The sequence below is a fragment of the Anthonomus grandis genome, chromosome 6 (assembly GCF_022605725.1).
Source record: "Anthonomus grandis grandis chromosome 6, icAntGran1.3, whole genome shotgun sequence".
NCBI classification, from domain to species: domain Eukaryota; kingdom Metazoa; phylum Arthropoda; class Insecta; order Coleoptera; family Curculionidae; genus Anthonomus; species Anthonomus grandis.
Window position 1 is genome coordinate 23,908,172 of NC_065551.1, and position 19,766 is coordinate 23,927,937.

Here is a 19,766-nt window from a genome sequence, read left to right on the forward strand (position 1 = left end):
GCTGATCCTCGCCTTCGTCTTCAAGCGCTTGTTGATTCGGTTCTGCTGCTTCAACCGCTTGCTGATAGTTGGCAATCTGATCAGCTGGTTGAGCGTTGGGCTCTTCTTCAAGACCAAATTCTGAATCTAAATTTTGCTTCCTTTTTCACTACTGCTTCTATTTCGTGAAAATCGACATCGCTGCTCACATGGATTTTGCGCATTTCTTTGTCCCAAAGCCTGTAATTTTTTGATTCACCTTCGTAGCGTATAAAGATGAGTTTTTTGCTTTTCGGGTCTAGCTTACGACGTTTTTCTTTAGGCACATTTAGGTATGCGTCTATGCCAAATACCCGCAGATGCTTAATATCTGGCTTACGGTTAAAAACATTTTCATATGGAGTTGACGTTTGTTCTTGATTTAATAACACTCTGTTCAGCAAGCAGTACTAATTGCTTCTGGCCAAAGTTCGACGTCCACTTCACTATTAATCAGCATCGTTCTCGGACTTTCCACTATGGTTCGCATTTCACGCTCGACGCGACCGAAAAAATAAATTCGTGAATTATTCCATGATCTTTTGTATACCTTTGAAACTGTTCAGAGGTATATTCACGCCCATTATCCGATTTCAGAACTTTAACCTTGTTGCCAGTTTGTGTCTCTACGAAATTCTTGAAATCTTATAATTTTTCAAACACTTCTGACTTATGCCGCAAAAAGTATATTTTTTGATAATGTGTACACTCATTTTTAAAAAGCAAAAATTAACGCGAACCTGGTGGAGATTCGACATTAATTGGGCCGCACACATCTGTGTGAATTTTCTCTCCAGGATTAAAGATGCACCGGTATTTATTTGCTGTGGGATGTGGCTTACGGGTTTGCTTACCAAGTACACATGTTTCACAAAAAAAAAATCGTCTTTTCCGCTACCAAAATCACGATATGCGAACTCGAACAGCTTACTTGTTCTTACCATGGCACGAATGTTAACATGATCAAGCCTTTCATGCCAAAGCTTTAGCATATTACGCTTTGACTCGGCCACATTGCACTTTACTATAGGTACTACAACTTCAAAGTTCATTTTAAAAAGTCCACGATGTCTTTCGCCACGAGAAGTAAGCTTACCATTTTTGTCGCGCACTTCACAATGCGATTCATACGCATGAAACGAAAACTTCTTATCGTTGATAGTCACGATCGAAAACAAATTTCTTCGAAGTTCCGGCACTAACAAAACGTTTTGCAGTTCTCGTAACACAGTTTTTCCGTTTACTTTCTCGCGAATCATAACCGTACCTTTGCCGCTTGCAGGCAAGACTTTATCATCAGCAATTTTCACAAAATCACTTACTGCGCTAAGGTCTTTAAAAAATTCCCTCTTGTATGTCATATGCATGCTAGCTCCTGAGTCCGCTAACCACAGATCTTCATCACTCGAGACAGTTTTTGAATAAAAAACGCTGATAAACATCTCTGATGTATGCCTCGGCATTATATGACGAATCTTCTTTCTGCGCGTTTTCACCTCGGTACTTTTTGTTCGGACACTCTCGTGCCCAGTGGCCTTTCTGCTTGCAAATCGCGCAATTCGTTCGTTTTTTTAAATTTGCGATTCGCTTTTTGTTGTCAAACTTTTGTTTGTTTTGCTGCTCATTACCTATATTTAAACTCAGGGCCTGTGTCTTCAAGGCTAGAGATGCCACACTTGACTCAGTATCACAAAGACGCTTATCTTCACGAATTAGCCGGCTTATTAGCACATCCATTTTTCGATCCACTGATGGCGTGCACTCCCATGCCATACGAAACGTTAAAAATCTAGATGGCAAACTACACAAAAGCTTTGACTGTTTTGCTGTTTCAGATGGTTTTTCACATGAATCAGCAAACTGCTTGCAGATGCACTCAAACACTTGTTGCGCAATTTGGACACCATCGACAATACGAAAGTCGTAGAATTTTTGCCACGCACTTTGCTTCTCATCATCGCCGACTTCTCGAAATCGTTCCTTTAGTTTTTGCCAAACTTCTACTGGAGTCGTGCAATTGATAAGACACGTATGCAAACGCATCTCAACAGAGCCCACCAGAATACTCATTGCTTTTAATGAGTTAGTGCTCCACTTCTTCCAGTCGGTTGCTTTTGTCTCTTTGTCCGGCTCTGTTTCTGTACCTTCGACATAACCCAAAAGACCAGCTGATCCCAGAGCTAGGTTTACACCAAATTTCCATAGAGTGTAATTGGTTTCGTTGAGCTTAACGAAGTTAAAATCCCTATTATCTATGCTAGCCATAATAAAGGATCTGCTTAACACTCGCACGAATGAAAATCGGTATGCACGCACGGCACTACTTTTCGGACAATACACGCACTTTAACTGGTTACAAAAGTACACTTGCGCAGGGGACGCGTGCTGGGCTCATAACCTATTGATTATATTGTTGATGTTCAACAAATAAAAAAAACACAGAGCACTTCCAAAACGAAAAATTTATTTATTAATAAACCAGAAAAAAAACAAGTTGTGAGTTTACAAAATAAAGCTCAAACTGCTCTTGACAAAAGCTATAAAACGACTCAATTTAAGGAGGCATCGCAGATGCGTCCCTTGCTAAAAAAACCCTTATACCCCCAGATGTTTATGGTTCTGCAAAGGTTTTTCCCACAGATGTAAATATGTGCGGAGAGTGCGGATTGCGGAGCTATTTACATCTGTGGTTTTTCCTAAACGTGACAAAATACAAAAAAAACGAAAGCTGTAAGAAAAGATAAAGAACCAACGCTACATTTAGGCATCTGTTTTAGATCACATTTTATTACGGTCAAGTTTGGGTTTTTTTTTCTCATCCCTTATACCTAAATTATATTATAGGAAATCCTTAACATTAAAAAATATTTTCTATAGCTATAGAATTTAACAGTTTCATAAGTGTATAATCGAAATTTATGTCAAATATTGCACGTGTTTAGCCCCTTTGGGTATAATTAGAAACTTTGATTTGAAATTTTTTTATTTGAATTAAAAAATTTAAAATATACAACGAAAATACAACATAAATTGTACTTCGATTCTCTCGATTAAAACGGTCAGTTTGGGTATATTTATAGCTCTATGAGATAATTAGGATTATGGCAGTCAAAATCTAATAAATTGGTCAATTTTAGGCACCCAAGGCATAAGTAGGTGATGATTTACACGAGTACTGTTAAATTTATAACTGGGCACAATTATAAGCCCAGTTCCACCCACTGGCCACTCGAGGTCGACAATGTTATTTACTAACATCTGGTCTTTTCAAAGAAAAGGACTTTGAAAATATTGAAATCCCAAATAAATCATTTTCAAGGCCAAGTACAACATAGAGCCTATACGTATTACAGCCATGGATGCCCCTTCCTAAATGAATACTTATACTATTCATATTTTACCGGTCCCCACCACTTTAGCACTTGTGTGCGACTGTCCTCTTGGAGGTTCCCTGGTTCTTGTATTATCTGGGTTCACCAGTTAGCAGTTAATTAAGTGAGACTAGATTACTTGTGTAGTTAATTTAGTTTGACTTAAATCACCGGGCGCCAATGTATTCTCTTATCGTGTTTGATTTCCTGTATTTGTTTATACTTATAATAGTTGCAGATTATTTGCGAGCGAGCGAAAAAAGTTTGTGCATACGTTGGATATTGTTTTGGGTTTAAAAGTGAGTACCGCGATATTTTTTTGTCATTATTTTTAGTGTTTATGATCACTGTATAACACGCTTTTAATAATTTATTTCAAGTCAAATTATCATTTGAAAAATTTTTTTGGATCAATCCTATTTCATCCAATGAATGTTTTATAAATGTATCAATTAATAAATGTCTGGTATATCGAAGTAGAAAGAAAATATTCAATAAAAAGTAATTTCTGAATGAATGATTTTGTGTTTAGTGAAGTGCATATTATAATTTTTTTAACGTATATAAAGACCTTGCTAGTTTTCGCTTTGCAATTTTACAAGAATCACTCGATGTGTTGTTTAATAAGTTTTTTAGTAATATTTTTACCTTAACTATATAACAAATCATCAGAGCATCCCTAATAATACATTTATGAATATCCCATATTTATATAAATATCTACTGAATATCCAGTATTTTTTTAATTAGTAAATAAATGTTAGTTCGCCCTTTTATATATTTTTGAAATATCCTTTTCAGACTGCTTTTCCAGGGATAATACAGGAACATTCATTTTATTGTAATAATATTTTCCCACATTATATCCTACGATTTTAAGGGATTTACATGCGACATTAATAATAATTAAATTTTTTTCAAAAAATTTCAGTATATACCACCCAATATATACATATACATATTACACACAAACAATTTTACAAATATAGGTATACTATACAACCCAAGGACAAACGTCATGTGTATTTGTGCGCGGTACCCCTGAGTAATCTAAATTATATATAAATAAGGTAATAATGTTTAATAATAATGTTAATAAAATTTATACTTATAAAAAATTAATTTGAAAAGATTGAGTTAGTAGTGGTACTTCAAAGTAGTTATATTACATAACTTTTTTTAAGTTATGAATAAATATTTTTTTTCCATATCTAGTCTTCTGAAAATATATTTCTTGTTGTTATAGCGATAATAAAGATCCTTTTTTCTAAATGACTAAAAGAAAATTTCGTAAAAAGTACTTTAAAGTTTTACCTTACTTTAACCTCTTAGATAAAAAAATACGTCTTTGCCAAAAAATATTTTCTTTTTTAAAAGCATATTTGTAAAAAAAAAATATATATTAATATAATGAAGAATATATTTCTTAATAAATACAGGATGTCTAGTTTCAATAACGTACAAGGGAATATTGGATCAAGTCAAAGATACAGGATTGACCAAATGAGAAAAAACTTGCACAATCGAGTGCCTCTAAATAATCTATCATCTACTTCTTAAAACTCGGAATAAATAGAAAAAAATATACAGGAAAAAAAGGTTCCTTTTATAAAATACTTCATATCTCATAATCCTTCATCTCATAAGTCAAATTTTGTTTTTCCTATTGGCGCGATATTGAATTCTTGCATTTTTAAATTCCCCTTTAGAAATGCTTCTCAACCATGTATAACATATTTAGTTTATGTTCGTTCAAGATAAATAAATAAATTTAACAAAATTTAGATTTCATTGTACCTATTAGGCTTTGATATTTCTATTAATTATTACTTTAAACTATTATTGATTATACTAATAACACTGCAAGCGAACAAGTAGCATTTCAGGATTAAAGTAGGTGTGCAAATAAGCCACCGTTTACAACATACATCCTCTAATTACTGCTTCGCAGGATTTTCTGATAATTTCTGAGGTAATTCTTTTAATGAGTTTCGTAGTTTCGTATGACCTAAAGTATACCACATTATTAAAAAGATCAAGCGGTGTTATCTCAAGGGATCTCCCAGGCTATCTTAATGGTTCCATGTTACCTATCCACTTGTTGGGAAATTCATTATTTAAGAATTTTGTGATAATACGTCTACTATGTGGCAGAGACGTCTTGTTGAAAATAGAAATTCTGTAGGATTTTGGTTCCATAAGTGTTTTCGCTATGTTTATTTGTAAGAAGTTCAAATATCTGTCTGAGTTTAAGGTCTCTTAATTAAAAGAAAAGCCTCAATGACATGGCTACCCACTAATACCTAATCAGACGTTAAATTCAAACCTAACTTGGTACGTAACTTGACGAACTAGTCTGGACAGTCCACAGACTTATAATTAATTATACACACTTGACACTGACATTAAATTCTACTTTGACAGTTACTTAGGTAATTAAAACAGATAGTCAACATCACTTTGTAGAAATTAAAGAGAAATATCACCGCCTACTACCATGAAATATTAATTTTGCCATTTATCTTGATGGAATATAAACATGCTATACATGGTTGAAGAACATTACTAAAGGAGAAAGAGAAAAAAAAGAAAATTCTTCTTTAAGTATCTAACCGTTTTTAATATTGTCAATTATAAGCAACCCTGATTTTTTTTTGTTTTAGTGACCCAGTCCAATTTTTTTAATTTTTAAGGGTTTGATTGGATAAATGGTCAAGTAAAGTCTAAGCTTTTCAAGTCTTTTCTTTAATTTCCAACGTTTCGGCGTATATTAGGCCTTCTTTAGGGCAACCAGAATATCATGGTTACCCATGATGTTCTTTTTCTTCCAGGCCCTCTTTTACCTTATAGCTTTCCTTGTATTATGGTTTGCAGTAGAGATTATCGATCTTTATTTCTCATAACATGTTCCAGGTATTCTAGTTTTCTTTTTTTTTGTTGATAGTGTACATGACTTTTAGATCTTTTTTCATTGTTCTTAGCACTTCTATGTGTCTAATATAAGCAGTCTATGATATTCTGAGTATTCTCCTATACAGCCACATCTTAAATGCTTCCAGATTTTTAGTGGCTGCTTATACGAGCGTCCAGGATTCTACGCCATGCAATAAAACAGAACAGACATATTTTCAAACGTATGTTCATTTCTTACCCCCACGTTGAATATTTCGTTATTGTTTTAAAGTCTATATATTTCAACTTTGAACATATTTTAAAATATAATAAAATAATAATATAATAAAATGCACATATTTGAAAAGAAAAATGACATATTATTTATCGGACTGTATATCTTTTTCCCCATTTGGTACACCCTATATCTTTAACAGTTTCCAATATCATTAAACAGAACACCCTGTATATTTAAAACTGTTTAATTTTATATTTTAAAGAATATTTGGAATAAAGTTGTACAATGAATTAAATAGTTTTTTATTAATGATAATTACCAAAAGATGAATCGTCGAAGATTAAAAATATTATTACTTACCAAATTTACCAATTTACTATCTCATGCTACATTCATGAATTCGTAATAATGTTTTATTGAATCAAATGATATTATACATATATAACTACGGTTGCTATAAACAATATATTGACATATATAAACTTATGTCATTCTCTGTCAAAAATTATAGGTGTCAAAAAAAAACTTTGATTTCTAAAATTAACCTTAAAAAAGATACGAGACAGTATTTTTGTATTCAAAAAATAGTAAGTAAAACGTATTATTATTTGTTATTATTATATAATTATATTATTATAAATTTTCTAAAACGTGATGGCCAAATGACGTGACTCTATATTAAAATTTAAATTATTTTTACCTGTCCAGCCTCACTGCAAGTAAATAATAAATAAAAGTGAAGCCAGTTGTGACACTTCTTAATTTTGTTGTTTATTTTGACACCTGTCAGGCAACAATGAAAATGTCAATTATTAACAATTTTGACAGTGACTTTGTTAAAGTTTATGGGTGTGCGCGGTCCGTTTTCTAGTTAATAATTATCGGTTAACAAAATGGTGGTAAATATGAAGATTTCAGACCAAAAACAGGTAAATTTTTTTGTTTATTGTAATGCATGCATGCATTACAGTAATGCATATTATTAACCCAGGTTTAAACCAAAAGTTCGGATCATGTTGCTTAAAATATGGTTTTTGATATTACAATTGATACCATAACCAAAGTTTACCGAATAGGCTATACATATAGCCTATACAATATAATATATTCTGTATCTGTAAATTTTGCCATAACTGATTAATAATTCATATTTTTATTGCTCTTTAATATACCGGGTGGCACAGCGACCTTATACTATGTCCAAACATCTATTTTTTTTTAATTTTAAATGTTTTTTTTTTTAAATATTGGATATGTAAAGGGTCTTACCCCATTTATTGCCTCTCCTCCTTTAGAGAGGTTAAATGAGAAGTAAAAAAAAAAATATACAAAACTTCAGGGGTTTGTGAATTTTTTTTTTGAAATGTAAAATTTTGACAGATGGTCAGTTTTTCACTGTGTATATGACTTCATCGAGAGGAATTTTTTATTTTCAAATATATATGACTTAATTACTTTTAATTAAACTTTTATCGAAATATTGGGCTCCAACGATAAAAAAAATAAATATTGATGATCTTGACAGGCGGTGCATGTGTGCATTGTTTGATGTTTACTAGGAAACTAATAATTCTATTAAAAATGATAATAATCAAAATCAGAGACAATTTATAATTAATATTATACAAAAAAATTAAACAAGATTATATAAATTGTATTAATCATGGTGGTGGTCATATGGAGCAGTAACAATGTAATTTAAAGTTAAACAATTATTAAAATAATGTATTTTTGTCGAAAAAAAGATACTTGATTAATAAATATTAAATCATAAGGTTTTAATATTCCTACTTAATTCATTTATCTAACAAAACGGCAAAATGATCATGTCTTCTGAATCGTTTGTTTTCTAATAAACGTCAAACGCTAACAATAGACCGCCTACCAGTTACGCTGTTCATTTAATTGACTCTATATTAAAATTTAAATTATTTTTACCTGTCCAGCCTCACTGCAAGTAAATAATAAATAAAAGTGAAGCCAGTTGTGACACTTCTTAATTTTGTTGTTTATTTTGACACCTGTCAGGCAACAATGAAAATGTCAATTATTAACAATTTTGACAGTGACTGTTAAAGTTTGTGGGTGTGCGCGGTCCGTTTTCTAGTTAATAATTTATCGGTTACCAAATTGTGGTAAATATGAAGATTTCAGACCAAAAACAGGTAAATTTTTTTGTTTATTGTAATGCATGCATGCATTACAGTAATGCATATTATTAACCCAGGTTTAAACCACAAGTTCGGATCATGTTGCTTAAAATATGGTTTTTGATATTACAATTGATACCATAACCAAAGTTTACCGAATAGGCTATACATATAGCCTATACAATATAATATATTCTGTATCTGTAAATTTTGCCATAACTGATTATTAATTCATATTTTTATTGCTCTTTAATATACCGGGTGGCACAGCGACCTTATACTATGTCCAAACATCTATTTTTTTTTAAATTTTAAATGTTTTTTTTTAAATATTGGATATGTAAAGGGTCTTACCCCATTTATTGCCTCTCCTCCTTTACAGAGGTTAAATGAGAAGTAAAAAAAAAATTATACAAAACTTCAGGGGTTTGTGAATTTTTTTTTTGAAATGTCAAATTTTGACAGATGGTCAGTTTTTCACTGTGTATATGACTTCATCGAGAGGAATTTTTTGTGTGCATTGTTTGATGTTTACTAGGAAATTAATAATTCTATTAAAAATAATAATAATCAAAATCAGAGACAATTTATAATTAATATTATACAAAAAATTCAACAAGATTATAGAAATTGTATTAATCATGGTGGTGGTCATATGGAGCAGTAACAATGTAATTTAAAGTTAAACAATTATTAAAATAATGTATTTTTGTCGAAAAAAAGATACTTGATTAATAAATATTAAATCATAAGGTTTTAATGTTCCTACTTAATTCATTTATCTAACAAAACGGCAAAATGATCATGTCTTCTGAATCGTTTGTTTTCTAATAAACGTCAAACGCTAACAATAGACTGCCTACCAGTTACGCTGTTCATTTAATTGACAGTTTAAAGTAACAGTTAAAAGTGATTTTACTTTAAGTTATTCAGATAGTTCGGTATTCAGAAATTGTGGCTACACCTTAGTATTTAGTATTTACTTAGTTTTTTGTTGTGTTCAATAACTATTAACTCTTCTTAGTTAAATGTTTTTTTTTTTGCAAATAACGTTCTTTATTTCTTTAGATATTTTAAAAATTAAGATAGAGACTGAAACACTGAAACACACTAATAAAATGTTTCAAAATGCATTTACTTTACATGCTTTACCCATGTACAAAGCATAATCTTACTGAACATTTTCTATTTATACCTCATTGTAAACTGCTCTAAAATTATTTTTAATAGATTTTATAACAAGGTAATCTAAAGAAAAGACACATTAAAAAAACTATACTATGAGTAGAAACAATAACAATAATATAATCTTAATCAAAATACACGTTGTTCTCACAGCAAAAAGTTTCACCACCATTATCCCTACATATTTCTATCATTTGTATGGTAGCTTCCATCACATGTTTTACTTACTGCAGGTTGCATTTATTTACTGCAGGTCTTACACATTTTCCTAAGTCACAAAAAATCTAGTGGAGTAAAATCTGGTGATCTTGCTGGCCATCTTATTGGACCATTTTATCCAAATCGTTCCCTTAAATAATTTGAAACTATTGTGGTATTATGTGGCGATGCTTCATCTTCTTGGAATATTATGAGATCAAAATTTAACGGAAGTTCATCGAAAAAAATGTCAGTTTAAAATTTTTCAATTACAACTAAATTTATTTTATATATCTTGAGTAAAATGTTTCAGTTTCTATCCCAGTTTTTAAAATAAATTGCACTATTTTCAAAAAATAAGATTCAACTAAAGACAGTTAATGGTTATTGACGACAACAAAAAACGGTAATTAAACACACGCCTGTTCACAATTTCTAAATACCAGCACACTTAACTGAAGCAATTGCTAACTGTGTGTCTATACTCGTCTAGATGATTTACATTAAAATCACTTTTAACTGTCACTTGTCAATTAAATGCCAACTTGCGAAACGAACGGCGTAAAAAATAAACAGGGTTCCATGAAAAAAAGAAAAGTTGTGGCTGCTTCAGGCTAAAACAGAGGTTAATTTTTTTTTAATGTAAATTAAAAAAACCCACAAAGAAAAATGGGAGTCTGTTACATGCTTGCTGTGCCACCCGTTATTGTTAAATATATTTTTTCACATTATTTCTTTATAAATCAGTAATTATGCTTTCTTATCTAAACAATTTGTTATTTCCTTTATAAAAGATAAAGGACCTTAGTATTTTCACCACGGTTTCGTATTTAAAACAAAATATGATTAGGGGTTCCCTAATGATCGCTAATAACGAACCTGTTTTTTTTTCTAATAGCAAATATTAGTGGAGCAATGTTTTATTTTTTTTTTACAACTGAGTGATTAGTAATTCGAATTTATATATATAAAAAACCCTGATGATCCGGCACTTCTGTGTTATACATAATTTTAAAGGAAACAATTTTTATTTTAAATATCAATTAAGAAATCGAAACCGTATTAAAAAATATTGAAATTAGTTTGAAACATATGAAAAAATATTGATAACTAGCATAAACAGATTATTTTATTATTATTAAAAGTTGACTAGTTATTAAAAAATACATTGAGGCATTTTGTCCCGTCTAATCTAATTAGTTTAAAGAATCACTGAAAACGAGTACCCTGAATAGTATGTAGTTATTTTTCAAGAACACAAACCTCTATTATACAAGTAGTCTCAAAAGTTTTGCATCACCCTAAATATGAAAAATTTTTTTTATTGGAAAAAATAGATGATATACTTATTAATTAATTAAATTTAATTTAGGAAACAACGAAAATATTTGTAATACTTTTTAATAAAACCGTGTAGGATTTCCACCTCTAGCGTTTATGCAATCTTGGACATGCCTACCTATGTCGTACATGAGATTGAAGATATGCTGTTGAGGAATATTGTACTAGTAGCATGAATAGCTCTTTTATAATCTACGAGATTCATGTCTGGCAATAGTGCGGGTCAGTCCAAGCGATTGTTGCCTTTCGCTTCGAGATATTCATTTCCAACTCTGGTACGGTGCGGTCGGGCCTTATTATCCAGAAAAATAAAAGCCTCACCAACAGATCTTTGTCATAATCTGACTTAAGAGTCTAAAATTTCCATCATATATCTATCACCAGTCATTGTGCCTTAAATCTAAATTAAATATTTGCGACCATTAGGCATGATACCAGCCCAGAATATAGCACTTCCTCTTGCAAAGGCTAGCAAGGGGTATACATAAGCAAGCTGGGCAGCTCTTGTTGGCTCCCTCCATATCCGTATCCGATGACAATCCTGCACCAAATAAATTCTTGTTTCAGTCAGAAAAAACACGAGTTCCAAAATTCTGCAGGTAAAGCCATGTGCTCTGTTCCAACTGTAGTCGATGAACTTTGTACTCAGGTTGTAGTTGGGGTACTCTTAATAGTCGGCGACAAATCAAACCTGTTGCCAGTATTCGCCATCGCAATGTAGAGACCGATCCTTGAACTCCGAATATTGACCTTCTTTAAGTAAAGTCACTATTCTTACACGGTCAATCTGACTTATGACTTGTCGAAGCATCTTTTCACGTGAGGTCGTAAAATATAACTGTCTTAATCTTAATAATCGAATTAAAAATAGAACTTAAAAAAAATTACATTTTTGCAACACACAAGACGAGGCGCTCTCGCTAAGATTTATTATTATTGTTTTCAGATGTTAGCCGATGTTATGCCTAAAATGGAACTAAAAATTCTGCCTGTCAGTAAGCCAGACTTTGAAGAAGCGACTTGGAACACCAATACGTCAATTAATCAACCTCCTTCTGCACCTTACGAACCGCCAAGACCGTTGGTAAAATCTCTTCCTTGCAGTTACACCTTTTCGCCCATTCAGGAAACTCCACCTCCAACTCCTCAACCTCCAGCAGTAACTTTCGGTTGGGCCCAAATTGATGCAATTAATCCGGCAATTCCTTACATCAACAGAGGGTCGCTATATTTAGTTGCCAAACAGATTTACTTTCCCAAAATAGTCGAAGAACTGAAAATTTACTTCACCACCAAAATTTATGAATGTCTATCTTATAAGACTTATGCAATGACTGAAGAAGAAGCATTAGGTTTCAATGATATCAATCGGCATCATTGTGATTATCAGCTGGTAGGAAACCATGTATTTATGAAAGACATGCCAATGATCGAGCTAGATGATCTTAAACAAATGGTGGAATTTTTGAAAGCATGCTTTGAAGCATTTTTTCGGAAGAATTATGAGAACAATTTATTTGGATTCATAAGAATCGGTGGAGAAAGCGAGGTACCTTTTGTATGGTGCAAGGAAAAGAAGATGCTACCCTTATTTTACTTTGATGGGCAAATGGATTACCTTGACCAACAGTCAATTGAGTTAACAGATAAGTGGCAACTAGATTATTTAAAATTTTGCTGCTTGATTCATAGTATTCGTAAAGAACACTACGAAAAACCATCTATAAAGGTTGTTGACCTTGATGTCATCAAAAGCCTAAGTGAACAAGGTACTAATTTTGAAGTGGCCTGGCCTAAAATTTCTAATCCTGAATTGCTGATTAATCTAGATCTAAAAAGACCGCAGCTTTACACCACATCTAAAACCTCATTTTTAAAACTACCTTTTCCGACAAAATGTTTGAAAGACATGTTGAATTCGCCAGTACTGAATGCCGATAACTTAACCTGTAGCAAACTCTTTGAGATATTAAACCGATCGCAAGCACCTGTAGGCAACAAGAAAGTACCTTCCAAACCCACAATACCTAAGAAGACAAGGATACGAAATTTAAACATGGTTAGTTCCACGATAAATGGCAAAAATAATTGGCCAGAAACTACTATACAAAAAAGTGCTAGTCAAAAGAGTTGTCCTGAGAACACTGGGCCATCTGCCGGTCAGCCCTCAAGTGTTGAGAATCATCAGCCTTCCAAAACCTTTTCACAACAAAAACATGTTTTTGCACCATACATTAGACACCACATTAGAAATGGACCCCAACCATCCCCTCAACTTGCGTCCTGCCCTAGTGTCGAAACTTCAACTTACATTAGAAATGAGTCCCAAACTCAACCTGGGACCTATCCTAGTATTAAATCTTCAACTTATATTAGACACCATATTCGAAATGGTCCGCAAACTCAACCAACGTCTTACCCTAATGTAGAAACTTCAACTAACATTAGACACCATATTAGAAATGGATCTCAAGCTCAACCTGCGTCCTATCCTAGTGTCGAAACTTCATCTTACGTAAATCACCGCATTGGAAATGGATTTCAACCTCAACCAGCGTCCTGTCCTACTTTCCAAACATCAACTGCAGGTCAGCCACCCAATCAACAGGTTACCACTTTAAATCAATCTCTTGAGCAATATCCACTAGCAAATCCGTATCAACCTACTCACCGTCAAAAGCTAAACATGTACGAGCAACAGTTGGTGGAACAGTATTTCATGTCGCAGAAGGTCTTGTTGAATCGTTCACAAGCCAAAACGCAAGCGTGGGAGATGGCGACCGATTTTTTACAACATTCGAAATTAAGTTCAGAATTAGTAGGGGCAATCTACTTGAAGTTTTATGACTTGATAAGAAGATTTTTTAAATGTAACCGAGGAAGATTCGCAACGGTTAATATTGTGCAGAATATCAATCTGCCCAGCGTGGCACCAGCAGCTGCGCAGAACGTTTCACATAGTGCGAATATGTTGTTAAACAGACAAATTGAAATGAATAATTCAGTAATGGTACCGGAAAACTTATCGGTTTCCAGGACTGTAGTGAATCACAATGTCAATTACCAGACACCAGGCTTTTTGGCTCCAAATTCGTATTAAGTTTGTTGTTTTTTGCTGTTCAATCGAAAAAAAATTTACTAAATCAAGTATTATTACAAAACATTTTATTAAAAAAGTTGTGAGCTAAGCTGGTATTAGTTCGGTTTAATTTATTAATTTTGTACGATAGTCATGCAAATGTGATAAATGCTAATTAATATATTATGACTTCTATTTTTTCTTGTATTATATACTGTAATTTCTTAAGTTTAGTAATATTGAGTTAAACAATACTTAAATCTTGCTATAATAAAATATATTTAATTCATCAAATCTAAAGACAAGTTATGTGTTTTAGTAAATAGCTGATTAGAGCTGTGTAGATGTTATCAATACCATAACTGTTGCAAAACCAGTAAAATTGCATGAAATTGATAACACCAGCAGAACTCTCATGATAAATATAACCCAAAAAAAATGGTGATACTATAATAGTAAATATTGCAATTCTTACCAGAACCCGACATAATTATAAGACTGAAGGACAGTTTGTACTTAAGTTTTGAAGATACATTGTGGCCATATGCATTTACGGATTATATCTCTTCATTACTAATGTAACATTAAATAAAATATCAAATTTTGTTATACTTTTTGCGTTTTTTTTCTCACTTACCTCAAGTACAAAAGACGATGCATTGCTTTCCATATCGTCATCGTTTGATATTCTCGCGAACATTTTGTCTGCCGATCTGAAAATGGCTGACTGAGCAGGAACGAAACAACCTGCAATTAATAGCAATATAATAATTAATATCCACATATAATAAAATCGCAAAATTTTTACCTGTTTGAGCCATAATTTGTAGAAGCATCACTTGGCGAATAAAAATGCTTTTTCCAGCACCATTGGGACCAGTTATGATATGAAGGTTATAGTGCTCACAAGATACCTAAAAGATATACTCATATAATCTCTTTAATATTATTATTTACTAAAAGAGACATAGAAGAAGTTGAAGAAATGCTGTGGTATGAAATTCGGTTCAGTCATATTATAGTTTTAAGTGAAATAATATGGTTTCGTTCCTCTATTAGCAATCTTATCTATAGTAACATCTACATCTCTTTGAGGCTAATTATTGCTTGATTTTGGTATCAACATTTTTAAGAGTCCTCATATTTTCTTATAGCATTTAAAATTCGATCGAGTATTTCTTTTTAGTAATCACCGTTGATGACATTTGCATGTCCTTTTTAAGATTTCGTGCATTGTCATCATTTTCTTTGTTAATGATGAACCTATAACAGCCAACTCAACTACATTTAATACTGGTAATCTGTTACATCAGCTTAGTTTAGATCGCCGTTAGTTTTTTGAGATGAGAAAATAAAATTAATTTCTTAAACTTTATTATCCTTCTTCTTATGAATGGGATTCTTTATGAACTTCAGTTCCAATTTTTACTTCCATTTTCAGATGATAGCATAGTGACATCTGGTATTATAGCACGTTCTGAGGTAGAACAGTAGGCATTATGGTTCAATAAGTTCAAAGAGTAATTCTATTCCATCGTTTCACATAAAAAATGCAATAATAAACTAAAATAAAGTACCTCCAAAATATGAATTCCGGAGAGTAATGAACCTTATATTCTCTCAATGCAGACGTCTGATGAATTTTAGTCGAATACATTGGATGTTTACACTTAAAAACATACAAAAATACCAATATAATATTTTCTCATTAAAATGCAATTAAAAATAACCAACATTTCTCGAGGAACCTTGAGGAGATACTTGCCAAATCGAATTTAAAGAAAAAAGGTCCTGAAATGCAAAAGAAGTGCTGTTTACACAGACAATACCACAAATCGTTGAACACTATTGTCAAATTAAACGAATTGTACTTCCAATTACTTGACGCCTTGACGGTCCAGTAGATTCTCCAGATCTGGCATCTAGTGGCTAATAGTTATTTGAAGATCTAAAAAAAATTCTTTAGGGAAAGAGATATGGTTCCAACAATCCAAAGTTCTTGCTCAAGATAACGCCTATTTTTAAATAAATAAAACGGTTCAAGTACATCTTGTATCACTTTTGCAGCCGGACTATATTCTGATCAATAAAGTCAAATTTGTGAAAGAACAGTCTTATATTTAATTTGCTTAGTATTTAAATTATTTCATTTATCGTGGACCATTTAGTAGAAATAAAGAAATACAATTTGATACAATATCGAAGAATGTGATAAACAATTATTAGTAGGCGTTATACTTACCACGGGATTAGATATGGGTTTTTTCTGGCAAAGAAAATCAAGTAAAGGATGACGTCCGAATGTAACTTCAGTGTAATCGCCAAACGTCGGTCTAATCCAACCGTTGGAATAACTGGCTTCCGCCAATGATTGCAGCACGTCTAAATATGATATTCCTTCAACTAACTTGTAGAATAATGGAGCGTATTGCTTGATTTTTACTATTATGTGATGAATCATTCTAAGAAATTGAAAATATTCTCACTTCTTGGTTAAAACTTAATAGGCACTTACAAATTACTAAGTGTAAACAGATCGGCCAATATATCATCGATTCTGGTAGACAAATTCACTAGTTCTACTGTTTTCATGGTAAAACTGTTTGATAACCTAAAAATCTAAAAGCCACCCTATTAAATGAAAATCATTATTTCGAACGATTTCAATAAGTTACCTGAATAAACTCTTTTGGTAGATCAGACTTTTTCATATGATTTCTTTGATTCTGATTTAAGGTCAAGCAAATATGATAGCCTTTCTTGTAATTGTTGGCCAAAGTAAGTGGTAAGTCATACTTTTGGCTCAATCTTTTAGTGTATTCTAAAATAGTAACAAATCTTCTTCGGATGTTACAAAAAGACTTTTTTTAAAGTTACCTCTCATGTCTTCTATTCTTTCCGAATAAGTTTTCCTTACTAAATCCAGAAGTCCATTTATACCTGGTTTTATTGCCCAAATTCGTTGCTGATCACCCTGCTGGCCCTTTGCTTGGAATGCTTCTTCATGTATAACTTCCCTTATAAAAAAATTTATGGCGTTCGATAGTTTCTTAATGGAAAGATAGATGATGATGGCCAGATTGCCAGACAACCAAAAATGAACATCTCACGGTCAAAGTGACTACGTTTTGATATTTATCTTGTTCTTGCTGCGTACAAAACAAGAAACAGGGAAGCCCGCAGCAACAGAAGGTAAGAGTAACTAGCCAAGAAACAAGACAGAAAGAGAGCATTCTATACCAGGACTTTGGGCAGCAATTGCTCAACAATATTTATATTGTCTTGCTTCCTTTTTTTTTGGATTAGAAATTTTAGGAAACACAACAATTTGCATATCACCTAATTCAAAGCCATCAACAAAAAGGCTTCATAGCTAATTGTAATCTTTTTTACCCTTATTTTCATTTTAACGTGATGATGCTCTAATAGAGCGAAACACGTGTCATCGATAATAAATGTTTGTGAGACCGTGACTTGGTTGTTTTTCTTCGTTTGTGAAAGCCATCCCCTTTAGTGAAGGCTCTTGGATCTATGATGGAATGGCCAATAATTCATTCTCTTTTTCATAATTGCTATTTTCATAAATGATATAGACAAAAGTTTTACTTTGTTACCATTAAATCCAGTTACCAGTTAATCTTTACTTTGTTACCAGTTAATCTTTACCATTAATTTACATATTTTTATACTGTCAAACAACAAATGGATATCTCGATTTCTAATTTAAACTTTTTGCCACACCCATAGACTTGTCATCCTGATGGAAAGCACAATTTAAAATTTAGCCTTACAAAATGGGAAATGACAGACTGATCAAAATTTTATAACATACCCAAAGATCGTGATATATTAAATGACTTATTTGAATGTATTAAAGATATAACCAAAATCTATGCCAAATTCATCATCTTTACTGGATGTTGGAAGTGAGATCCACTATCCATTTTTCCCCAACTGTCACACCAATTTGTAAAAGAAAATTACCTTAAAATTGGTGAATGCTATCCAATTATTTTTGCTCTCTGGCTTCTTATAGAGGTATCATAACTTTTTCATCAACAGAGTTACTGTTTTTTTTATCATTCAGATCAAAAGCTTACATTTCTAGTCTGGAAACTTGCAACATATTCAACGAAAAATTTCAAACAATGTGTCTTGATTATTCTTTGATACATACTCTATTTAATCTAACGGTGCTGTTTAACTAAAATCACTGATACTACCAGTTGTTGTAAATCATTGTCTAATTGAACGAACACTTCTAATTGCTAGATCACTCCGTGTTTCAAATTTTCGAGATCTGGTTCCCAGTGAATACTGGCTATTTGTATACCTCAAAAAATACTCCAGGCAACGAATTTATTAATACATTCAATGAAGAAATGATTGGCGAGATTGTCTATTTTGAAAGAAGACGTTCGACAGAAAAAGAATTGAAAAGTGAAAGGAGAATATGTCTTAATAATCAATAGCTTGATGATTATAGTTGAATTATTGTTGCTGGTTAGGCCCGTGACTTAATAGGCTAAAGATAAGAAAAAAAATTGTTTGGTAATTTTGACAATAATCCACATAATGTAACTAACCTTTAGAAGGCACACACTATCTTCTTTAGCCAACTTTTTTGAGGAATTATATATTTTTTTTCGTTAGGGAACTATAGTATAGACGTTCCTAAAAAAATAGCCGACTGTAAAATTCGTGGGTATATGATAATAAAATAATTTCAGCAAATTTACATTTCAAGAAACTGCCAACATTGCGACTTTATTTTGAAGTCAAGCAAAAAAATATGATTTACAGTTTATTGAACCAACATTTAGCTAGTTTATAAGGTTTATTTAATTAATATAATAAATAATTTTAAAAACCAAATAAAATTTTATTTATGTAAATTTGAATTTACATATATTTACATATTGAAGATTGAGAGTCAATTAACTAAGATTATTAGTTTCTTTTTTAATTACTTAAATGGTAAAACATTGAATCAAATACAAAAAAATACTAAAACATTATATTATATTTAATTTCTTTGACCTATTCTTGAATCTCTCATAGTTAAATGTATATTTATTTAAAATTGCAAAACTTTGGGGGTACCAAGGCAGACAAAGGCCCTTATATCCCTTCTTAAATTTACTAGTGTGGTACTTGAGATTAGTAATATCGAAAATTCCAACCACATGGTGACACATTTATTTTCTATAATTAATTGTGTCCGTATGCGTCCCTTTTAAGTTTATTATAGTGCTAATAAAACCCCAGTAATTAAAAAATAAATTAGTATTATA

At 31.9% G+C, this 19,766-nt stretch overlaps 2 protein-coding genes across 5 annotated transcripts in view; one reads left to right on the plus strand and one right to left on the minus strand.

Moving 5' to 3' along the window:
- The window catches only part of LOC126737078 (uncharacterized), a 65,046-nt gene that overhangs the window by 25,369 nt on the left and 19,911 nt on the right, over positions 1-19,766 (minus strand). For both annotated transcript variants that reach the window (XM_050441775.1, XM_050441774.1), the window contains exons 9-14: positions 17,350-17,489; positions 17,148-17,293; positions 16,988-17,091; positions 16,715-16,934; positions 15,281-15,386; positions 15,110-15,219 (exon numbers count right to left, since the gene is read on the minus strand). In XM_050441775.1, coding sequence (XP_050297732.1) covers positions 15,110-15,219; positions 15,281-15,386; positions 16,715-16,934; positions 16,988-17,091; positions 17,148-17,293; positions 17,350-17,489 — 826 coding nt within the window. The remainder of the gene's footprint in view (positions 1-15,109; positions 15,220-15,280; positions 15,387-16,714; positions 16,935-16,987; positions 17,092-17,147; positions 17,294-17,349; positions 17,490-19,766) is intronic.
- On the plus strand, positions 3,465-15,083 carry LOC126737080 (uncharacterized). 3 transcript variants are annotated; one of them, XM_050441785.1, is made up of 2 exons: positions 3,465-3,688; positions 12,340-15,083. In XM_050441785.1, exon 2 carries the CDS (start codon positions 12,340-12,342, stop codon positions 14,491-14,493), a length of 2,154 nt encoding a protein of 717 aa, XP_050297742.1. In that variant the 5' UTR covers positions 3,465-3,688; the 3' UTR covers positions 14,494-15,083. The 3 variants fall into 3 exon arrangements, with proteins under 3 accessions (XP_050297742.1, XP_050297740.1, XP_050297741.1); XM_050441783.1 differs by lacking the exon at positions 3,465-3,688 and adding an exon at positions 7,310-7,448; XM_050441784.1 differs by lacking the exon at positions 3,465-3,688 and adding an exon at positions 8,564-8,684.